At 49.5% G+C, this 10,128-nt stretch overlaps 1 protein-coding gene across 1 annotated transcript in view; it reads left to right on the top strand.

The window, feature by feature from the left end:
• ZC3H7B (zinc finger CCCH-type containing 7B) overlaps positions 1-10,128 on the top strand; it is a 39,529-nt gene that overhangs the window by 10,961 nt on the left and 18,440 nt on the right. The window contains exons 8-13 of the mRNA XM_010292520.1: positions 3,166-3,425; positions 4,337-4,688; positions 5,663-5,718; positions 6,656-6,818; positions 6,905-7,066; positions 7,898-8,103. Coding sequence (XP_010290822.1) covers positions 3,166-3,425; positions 4,337-4,688; positions 5,663-5,718; positions 6,656-6,818; positions 6,905-7,066; positions 7,898-8,103 — 1,199 coding nt within the window. The remainder of the gene's footprint in view (positions 1-3,165; positions 3,426-4,336; positions 4,689-5,662; positions 5,719-6,655; positions 6,819-6,904; positions 7,067-7,897; positions 8,104-10,128) is intronic.

The following is a 10,128-nucleotide window of genomic DNA, read 5'->3' as shown; positions in this document are numbered from 1 at the left end:
GCCCTAATCAGTATGTGGTGTAAGAGCAACATGCCACCTTTGCTGCAGCGCAGGCAGAGAGCGCCTTTATTGCTAGGAAATCTTTTCAGAAGCACTGAAATTACATGTTATCCCATTGCCCTGAGAGTGGTGTGCCACCAGGAGGGCTGGTGCTGGGTACCTCCAGAGTTTCAAATTCAAAGCTTTTTTTAGCAAGGGGTTTTTTGTTGTTGTTTTGTTTTGTTATTAAGATGCAAACTCCTGAAGCCCCTTCCCCCATGCTTTGCTTGAAGTCATCTGATTGACTCAGCCCTGCTCTGCACAGATCATGGCTCAGATCTGGCTCAGTAGGGCCTTTGGCCAGCTAATGCACTAGGGAACAGCTGCTGTTTTGGGAAGCAGAGCTAGAAACAGGGCTTTTAAAAGCACTGAACTTGCCCCTCTGGGACAGGCAGGTGTATAGCCAGAGAAGCTACCAGGTGGGGAGCATGGTATGAAAGACTTGGTTTGGAGGAGCAGGTGGACAAGACCCTCAGTGAGCTTATAATAATAATATGTGGGGCTTAGCGTCATGCCAGTGGCAGAAATCAGACTGAGGCAGGTGTGTGCCTGTGATCTGCTCATTTTTTTTAAGATGAAGCAAACATGAGGTGAACGCAGGAGGTGCATGAGCTTACTGGATGTAGAGTACATGAGATGTGGGTATGGTGGCTGGTGAGTGAGGTCAGCAGGTGGGGTGTCTTGAGGAAAGGAGGAATGGGAAAGGAGGGATGGGGAAAAGATTGGACAGAGGGGAATGGGAAGAAGTGGATGAAGGAATGACAGGGTTTTGGGTGGTCAGGGAGAGGGGAGCAGACATCTCCCCTCTGCCCCTTGCAAGTGGTGGAACATGTTGGTCTCTGCTCTTCTCCTCACCCTTCACATGCACTGAGCTGTGGCAGGTCCTGTATCATTCTCTGCCTTTTGGTCCTGTGTTCAGCTTTTCAGGGTTTGAGGCCTCTTAGGGTATGTGAGGGCCTCTTTCCTCTCCTTCCCAGTCTGAGTGGAAACCACAGGGCCTTGTTCATTCCTCAGAGAAGATCTGAACTTCTGGATCCTTTGGGGCCCTGTCATTGTGAACCCTTTTGCTCCTCTCTGCACGTGTCCCCGGCCCTTCCAGTGTGTCCTCAACTTCTTTTTGGCCCCTGGCGGGATCTTGACAATACTCCATCTGAAAAATGGGAAGGCACAAGCCGTCCCTTTGTACTGAGGGAAATCTGGCTGAGCTACCAGCGATGAGGCCAGCACCAAGGGAAGCTGGATGGCTGGCTCCCGGGTGCAGCTGGGGGCCCATGCCAAAGGGAGATGAGCTGAGAGAAGTCATCACAAAGGGGGCATGGGGTTGGAGCCAAGCCTGATCTGAGGAGCAGCTGCAAAACTAAGGACGTTTACAGCCTTCCTTTGAGCCGCTGCCTGTGGGGAATGTGTTCAGCTGCAGCACTGAAAACCTGTGTTGGATCCCATAAGGTACAACATGCACTTTCTTTCGATTGCATGCATGAGGTTGTAGAGAGGAACCTGTGTCTGTCCCTTGCCACTTCCCCCTGCTTTCCCTGCCTTTTGTCACAGCTCGACCTCCGGGGCCTTGCACAGAGACCTCAGCTGTGGTCCATCCACGTGGATCACTCTCAACAAATGCTGGAGGAAAGGTTGCAGGGAGTGGCGGTGTGCTTCTGGTGAGCTTAGAGCCAAGGGGGCCTGCATGTGTGTGTCACCTCTGCTGTTGTTTTCTTCAGGACTTGGGGGTTTGAAGAAATTGCTGGTTTGCTGAGCTCTCTATGAACAGCACCAAGACAGTCCTCGGTCAGTGAACGTGCAGTGTAGAGGATAGCAACATGGCTCACTTGCCCAGTCCCAGTTAGAAAGGGATGGCTGAGTTCTCATGGGGGCTGAGTGAGCAGAGCTGGTATGGACAGGATGCAGCATTTCTTGCTGGATCAAGATTTTTGTCTCGGAAGCTTGTCTAGTTTCTTTCCCATCTTATCAGTCTTTCTAACAAAAGCTATTGTCTCTCCTTCCAAACTTTGCCTTGCTTATAGCCTTAGACCGTCGTAGCTATAGCATAGCCACTGCTATGTGGATGGAGAAGCTAGCACCTTTGTCTTATTTCTTTTCTTTTATTCCAGGACATCTGCACAGGGGCAGAATTAAGGTAGTTTGGGTGCTTGGTTTGAGAACTGCAAATATAATGCTGCATTTCCCAAATTTCTAACATTAGAACTTCTTTTTTTTAACCTTTAATTTTTTTTGAGAATAAAATGCTCTTCCATGAAGAATATGTGCTTGTAACCTTAACTTCACTTAACAGAGGTTTATATTGCATGATGAGAACATCTCACCATTTCAGTAACGTACTGGAGAGACGAGGAAGCCTTAGGGAAAATCAGTGCCTCTTTCCTACCCTGACCCGGGCTTACACAAGTTCCCAAGGGGATGTTTGCTGCTGAGGTGTTGAGGGGGGGTGTGGGCAGCAATCTCCCACATGCGGGCATCAGGAAGCACTCAGGAGCAGGGAATTTACTTGGGTAAAGACAGCTGAGTGAGTTTGATGGGTTTTTTTGAGGACATGTTAGCACAACCTGGTCTGAGCACCCGATCTCTGACTCCCTTCCCAGCAGAACCTAGTGGTTTTTATTTTCTGCCATTTAGAGTGCCTGAGGTTTTAGAGAGGGTGTGCAAGTAAGCAAGATTTCAGCTGGGATATTGAACCTCCAAGGAGTAGAGAAGGCAGTGATCTCTGCCAAACACATTAGTGAGGAACATTAAAGAAAACACTAGGTGGTGCGTTATAGAAAATTAGGATTATGTGCCCCTGGCCTTTAGTCCTTGCCGCAGTGAATTCAGTAAGTGCTCGGCCACAGGTTTTGTGTTGTTCCTGGTTACTGTACGTGCTTGCCAAATTCTGACAGTCAGTCTGGGCACTGGCTCTTAGAGCCTATTTCAGCTATCAGTGAGCCATTGGAGACTGGGAGCAAAAATGAAAGGGCAAGAACTCTTCAGACCAGCGCCCTTCTTCTTGGAAAATTGGCATACTTATTTTTTGTGATTTGATGGAGTTGTAAAATATTGTTTTTGCCAGGCTGTGCTCTGCTTGCCCCGTGCAAGAGGCTCTCCTGGGTGACAGGCTCTGTTTCTCCCTCATCACAGACTGCTCTATGGACCTGCAGTGCCTCCCAGCTCCTGTGGCCACCTCCATCCCTGTGAACGAGGGGCTGGCTCCTTTGCCCTCTGATTCAGATGCAAAGGGCTTGCCTACCTCGCTCCCTGCTGCTAGCTTGCTCCCATCTCCAGACTGTGTGTCCCTGCCAGTGCCTGACGGTGTGGAGGACTTCACAGATGGAGACATCATTGGGGAAGAACTGGATTCCCTCCTGGACTCCCTCGCTGAAGGGTCACCATATCCTCTAGTAAGAGTGGGCAGTGCATGGGTCCCCTGCTTCTTGATCCAAATAGGTCCTTGGAGCATGTGGATATGCATGCTGCCTCTCTCTCTGTGTCACTCTTTCCTCCTAGCTCTTCCTCTGACAAAACTTATTCATTCCTTACTTTACTGCTGCACCCGGCTTGTGAGTATCTAAAGAGCCCACCTCCAAGCCTGCTTTGCTGTGTGCAACTTCGTGGAACTGCCCCTCAAAAGTTACCCAAGATAGCCTTCCCCCGCCATCACCTTCCTCCTGGCCTCTGGTGTCCATGGAGCTGAAGCACGCCCGAGGGTAGAAATGAGTGTGCTGAAGCAGGAACGATGGATATATTTCATACAGTGGGCATGCTCTAATCTCCTTGTATTTTGTGCAAGCTGCATTCAGCCTAAGCTCTTTGAACAGGTCTGGGAGCTGTAGAGACAATCTGTATTCATACTTACATTGGATTTTAGTTGCTAGTGTTGCTGATATGCAAGCCAACTCGGGTCTGAAAGCAATAGAATCATATTCATGCAGGATGCCTCTCAAGCCAAAAAGCTCTGATCAGAGGCACCATGAGTGATGGTTGTTACCCTGACCTCGATGCTGTGTGAGCTCAGCTGTACTGTTTCTCGACCAGAGCTGGTTTAAGTGCCCAGTGCAGGGCTCTGCCTTGCAAACTGATGAGCTCAGGTAGCCCAACACCTCCTCAGGGACCTTGGTCCAGACTGTATGTGGTGTAGATAGATTGGAAGGTCTGTGGGAAGTCTGCAGGTGGATGGAGCTGCCGGGTATCCTTTTGCTTCGGATAATACAGCATGCACTTGAGTGGGAGCCTGTTGCTCTCTGTGTTCACTCATTCTCTGCTCCTCATTCCTAATGTGCTGTTTATCCTCCTCCTTCCCAATTCCCCAAAGTCTCTGGTCCAGGGCACCATTCCTACCAACCTGCCAACAGAGATGCCCCAGCTGATCCCTGTGTTTCCGGGGGGAACTCCGCTGCTGCCCCCAGTTGTGACAGCCAGCATCCCTGTCTCCACCCCGCTGCCACCTGCCTCCTTTGGCCTGGTGATGGATCCCACCAAGCAGCTCTCCTCCTCCTCCTCTGTCCTGGATGCCTTTGAGGCCCCGCCAGGAGGAAGTGGCAGCTCCCCCTTAGATTCGCTGGATTCCCTGGATCTGCTCCCCTACACAGACTCACGGCTTGATGCCCTGGACTCTTTTGGGACAAGCAGAGGGTCGCTGGATGCCTTGGATTCCTTTGCCATTGGTAGGTGTGGGGCCGATGGGGTTTTGTTCTGTTTTACCTGTGAATGCATGCCAAAATTATTTTCTTCAGTGCTGAGGTGCTGAGGACATCTGTCATATAGCTCTGTCTGCCAGTGCTGCAGAATGGGAGTACAAATGTAGAATGTCTTGGACAGACCAGCTGAATATGTCTAGCTCAGGAGTAATGTGAAAGGCTATGGGTCTGTGTAATCCCAGATAACGAGTATGTGCATGGTGTGAAATCTCAGAGGTGAAAGGAACACAAAGGTGTATAATGATGAGCGATGAGATTTAAACCTGGTGTCCAGGATACCTCCCTTTGCAGAATTTTCTAGGCTGTAAGATGATTCCTCCACCCTTTGCAATGACTCTGACATTTTGGACAAAATGAGCAAAATCTCGGTGACTGTTTTAGGTGATATAGGACCTTTTTGTGCTGGGCAGAATGGTAGAGGCCAAGATGGGTCTTTCCCATCTCTGGATTCAGGGCAGTGAGTGCCCTCTTGAATGGGACCCTCATGGTACTCTCATGTCACAAGGAGCAAAGCTGTGGAGGATGGTGAGCAAAGAGTAAGTCCCCGCCTGTCTCCAGAGGGAAGGCAGGCATCTTCTTCAATAACTTGTCCCCAGTATTGCAGCAAAAGTATTTTGAGAAGAGCAGAGATTGTCCAGTCAGCACTTTAACACTCAGATTCACCTCAGCATTGGCCTGTCTTGGAGTTGCCACCTTGGGAATGTTAGCACTCAGCAACATAGAGTTGGGTTCAATAGGATTTGGGGAACAAGAGGGCCTTTCCTGGAGTTTTTCCAAGACTCAGACAGGGGGCTTGGGGGAAAAGTACTAAAATGTTACGGAATAAATAAAGCAAGTGGATTTAATAAGCATTTGTTTGTCTTTTTGTGAGCAGAATGCCTCTGAAAGTGAAATGATTGTTTTTCTTTCTGGGGCTTTTTTCCCCTTCTTTTGCCCAGAAGAAACTAGCCCTCAGGAACTGCGACACCCACCTGGCAACCAAAAACCATCCCCCGTGGTGAGTGAGCCGCTCCCCCGTGCTGATGTCCCAAGGTGCTCTGGAGCCAAGGTAGTAGTGACTTGGGTGGTGTAGGTAATTTGGGCCCCTCTTCTTAATCTGCCCCAGTGGGTGTTGCCTCCCATGTTGTGGCAAGGCAGGTAAAGATTTCACCACAGTCAGTAGAAAGACATTTCTTCCATCTTCATTTTTGTCTGCAATTCGGCATATTGCCAAGGTAATCATGGTGTGACCTAGGTTGCAGGTGATCAACAGGTGATCATGGAGACCAGCGTCCCGTTATATCTGGCAGCCACACAACACTGAAGGATGGGGTGGCGTAAGACAGCTTTGTCTTAAAACTAGTGAGGTTCTTTGCTCCTCTCTGCCTCTGTCAGGAAGCTTTTTCAGATACACTGTCCTGCTCCTATCCCATGTCTCCAGTGTTGGAGGAAAAGAGGAGGATTATCTATGGTAGCAAGCTTGGAACAAGAATTATTCCAAGCTCCTGGTGTCCTGCTATCCTTGTTACTTCAATGCGGAGCCAAGTCTCTGTCCTTAGATTAATCTGCTACCTGAAGACTCACTGATAAGTGGTTTGGTTTTTTCCCAGGTTGGGATAGGGTTGATTTGAGAATCTTCAAATGCAGAGTTGGTCATGATGGTAGGAATAGGAAGGAGTGAGAGGGGCATCTTGTTCTGTGGCTCATGATAGAAAACTGAGGTCCCTTACCAAAAGAGAAAGAGGCCCATCTTTGAAGTGAACATACCACACTGCTTGTTACCTTGAAAATGTTGCGTGCAGCTTTTTTGGAAATGTAATTTCAGATGTGAATATTTTGATGAGAGAGAAAATGAGGAAGGTTTTTGAGAGACTGGAATGGGGAAAGGGATTAGAGAGGATTCCTACTCATGTAGTTGCAGAGCTGAGAAGAGAGGTATGTGTGTTTTCATTCAGGTCAGCCTTAGTGGAGTGAGTCACCCAGCTGTGCCCAGGGTCACTGAGCACCTGCTGTCACAGCCGGAACCAGTAATGCCCAACACAGCCCTGCTGGTGAAGAACCCCCTGGCATCTACTCATGTCTTCAAACAAGCCTGTCATATCTGCTACCCCAAAACAGGTGATGCATTTGCTCTGCCACCCAGAGCACTGGCCCAGACTAGGATTTGCTTTTCCCTGGACTGATGGGATTATTCTCTCCTGCAGGACCCAAGGCTGGTGATTATACCTATCGGGAAGGCTTGGAGCACAAGTGCAAGCGGGACATTCTGCTGGGCAGGCTGAAGAACTCAGAAGACAAGACCTGGAAGAGGATCCGTCCTCGCCCAACCAAAACCAACTTTGTAGGCTCCTATTACCTGTGCAAAGGTGATCTGGAGGGGATAGGGCTGTTGGTGGCTGGGAAGGTTGGGAGGGGACTTCCAGTTGGTATCGCCTGCTGTCTTTGGGGTCTTCCTGTCTCATCAGTAGCCCATGGATTGGGGGGCTCAGTACAATGAAAGGCAATGAGCTCCCATGCTGTGGAAAGCAGACAGCTTTTAAAGTGGTGGAGCAGAAGGCATAGTGAGGTGCTGTGCACAGTGAAGCACTCAGAGCTGCTCTGTTGACATGGGCTTTTCTGAGAACCTGCCTCCTGTACATGTGCCTGCATTAGTCCCACTCCACCCAGCAGCCCCATGGCAGGGCTGTGGTTCTGCCTAGGGGGAAGCTCTCTGCCTGCTCCTTTGCTCCAGCCCGTCCCTTTTGTATGTGCAGGCAATGTGACCAGACTGGTCCCTAAGACAGTGTCATTACAAAGTACCTAATGAGGTGGAGAGATTGCAAGAGCCAAGATAACCAGGCTCCTTAGTGCTGGGCCGCTAGGAGAAATTAATCTGGATTGGCTTTAAAAGGCGTTGGTTAAATTGTGGTCAGTCCCTGGCCAGGCACTGAATTAAAGCAGGCCTCCATTTTGAGACAGTTTCCACAACAGATGGCATTGCTTGAGATTGTCACCATTCAGTAGTTTGCATTAACTTTCCTGAATGCTTTGATATTAGACAGACTTGGGGGAGAGGTGTCTTGTCTTTTTCCTTTGACTCTGTGTTTTATTGCTTTCAGCTCCTTGTGAGGTGTGGGCAGTGGGAGGAGACGAGAGAGATTTAGTTTCTGACCGGGCCGCTCTCCCTGTGTGGTGGTGTGCTGTTTGTTGCTTTGTAGATATGCTTAACAAGCAGGACTGTAAGTACGGGGATAACTGCACCTTCGCGTACCACCAGGAAGAGATCGACGTGTGGACGGAGGAGAGGAAGGGGACCCTCAACCGTGACCTCCTCTTTGACCCACTAGGTGGGATCAAGCAGAGCAGCCTCACCATTGCCAAGCTCCTCAAGGAACATCAGGGCATCTTCACCTTCCTCTGTGAGGTACAGAGCTGGCGGGAGGGAGCAGGCACCCTTCATCATCTCCTCAGTATGTATCTAGATCATTGGTATGTTGATAGTTGCCATCACAGAAGCATGGTGGGATGACTTACACAACTGGAGTGCTGTAGTGGATGGCTATAAACTCTTCAGAAGGGATATGCAAGCAAGGAGAGGCGGTGGGGTAGTCCTGTATGTCAGTGAGTGTTTTGACTGTCTAAAGCTTAATGATGGTGACAATAGGGTTAAGTGTTTATGGGTGAGAATCAACAGGAAGGCCAACAAGGCAGGTATCATTGTGGGAGTCTGTTATAGACCACCCAGTCAGGATGAAGAGGCAGACAAAATATTCTATAAGCAGCTGGGAAAAGTCTCACAATTGCTAGCCCTTGTTCTCAGGGTGGAACTTTAACTTACCATATGTCTGCTGGAAATACAGTACTGTGGAGAGGAAACAGTTTAGGAGGTTCCTGGAGTGTGTGGAAGATAACTTCCTGATAACAGCTGGTGAGTGAGCCAACTAGGGAAGGTGCTCCACTGGACCTGCGGTTTGCGAATAGAGGACAACTTGTGCGGGTGATGTGATGGTTGGAGGCCATCTTGGGCACAGCGATCATGAAATGATAAGAGTTTTTCAGTTCTTGGAGAAGTAAGGAGGGCGGTCAGCAGAACTGCCACCTTGGACTTCCAGAGGGCAGACTTTGGCCTGTTTAGGAGCCTGGTTGACAGAGTCCCTTGGGAGGCAGTCCTGAAGGGCAAAGGAGTCCAGGAAGGCTGGACATTCTTCTAGAAGGAAATTTTAAAAGTGTTGGAGCAGGCCATCCCTATGTGCTGAAAGACGAGCTGGTGGGAAGATGAGTGGCCTGGCTGAACAGAGAGCTTTGTCTGGAACTTGGCAGGGGGCGGGGGGTAAAGAGAGTTTATGACCTTTGGAAGAAGGGGCAGGAAACTCAGCAGGACCACAAGGATGTTGTGAGGTTATGCAGGGAGAAAATTAGAAGGGCCAAAGCCCACCTAGAACTTAATCTGGCTACTGCTGTAAAAGACAGTTGAAAAATGTTTCTGTAAATATATTAGCAACAAAAGGAGGTCTAAGGAGAATCTCCGTCCTTTGTTGGATGTGGGGGGAAGCATAGTGACAAAGGATGAGGAAAAGGCTGAGGTACTTAATGCCTTCTTTGCCTTAGTCTTTAATAGTAAGACTAGTTCTCTGGGTACCCAGCCCCCTGAGCTGGGAGACAGGGAACAGAATGAATCCCCCATAATCCAAGGGGAAATGGTTAGTGACCTGCTACACCACTTAGACACACACAGATCTATGGGGCTGGATGGGATCCACCCAAGGGTACTGAGGGAGCTGGTGAAAGTGCTCACCAAGCCAGTTTCCATCATTTATCAGCAGTCCTGGCTAATTGGGGAGGTCCCAGCTGACTGGAGGTTAGCAAATGTGATGCCCAGCGACAAGAAGGGCTGGAAGGAGCATCTGGGGAACTACAGGCCTGTCAGTTTGACCTCAGTGCCAGGGCAGGGTCATAGAGCAGATCATCTTGAGTGCCATCATGTGGCACATACAGGACAACCAGGTGATCAGGCCCAGTCAGTATGAAAGGCAGGTCTTGCTTGACTGACCTGATTTCCTTCTATGACAAGATTCTGCTTAGTGGATAAGGGAAAGGCTGTGGATGTTGCCTCCCTAGACTTCAGTAAAGCCTTTGACACTGTTTCCCACAGCATTCTCCTGCAGAAACTGGATGCTCTTGGCTTGGGCAGGTGTACTCTTTGCTGGGTAAAAAACTGCCTGGGTGGCCAGGCCCAAAGGGTTGTGGTGAATAGAGTTGAATCCAGTCACACGTGGTGTTCCCCAGGGCTCAATATTGGGGCCAGTTCTGTTTAATATCTTTATCAATGATCTGGAAGAGGGCATCGAGTGCGCCCTCAGTAAGTTTGCAGGCAACACCAACTTGGGCGGGAGTGTTGATTTGCTTGAGGGTAGGAAGGCTCTACAGAGGGATCTGGACAGGCTGGATC

This window comes from Phaethon lepturus, unplaced genomic scaffold (assembly GCF_000687285.1).
Source record: "Phaethon lepturus isolate BGI_N335 unplaced genomic scaffold, ASM68728v1 scaffold28, whole genome shotgun sequence".
In the NCBI taxonomy this organism is placed as follows: Eukaryota; Metazoa; Chordata; class Aves; order Phaethontiformes; family Phaethontidae; genus Phaethon; species Phaethon lepturus.
The sequence above is the reverse complement of the archived record's forward strand: the minus strand, read 5'-3'. Positions and strand labels throughout refer to the sequence as shown.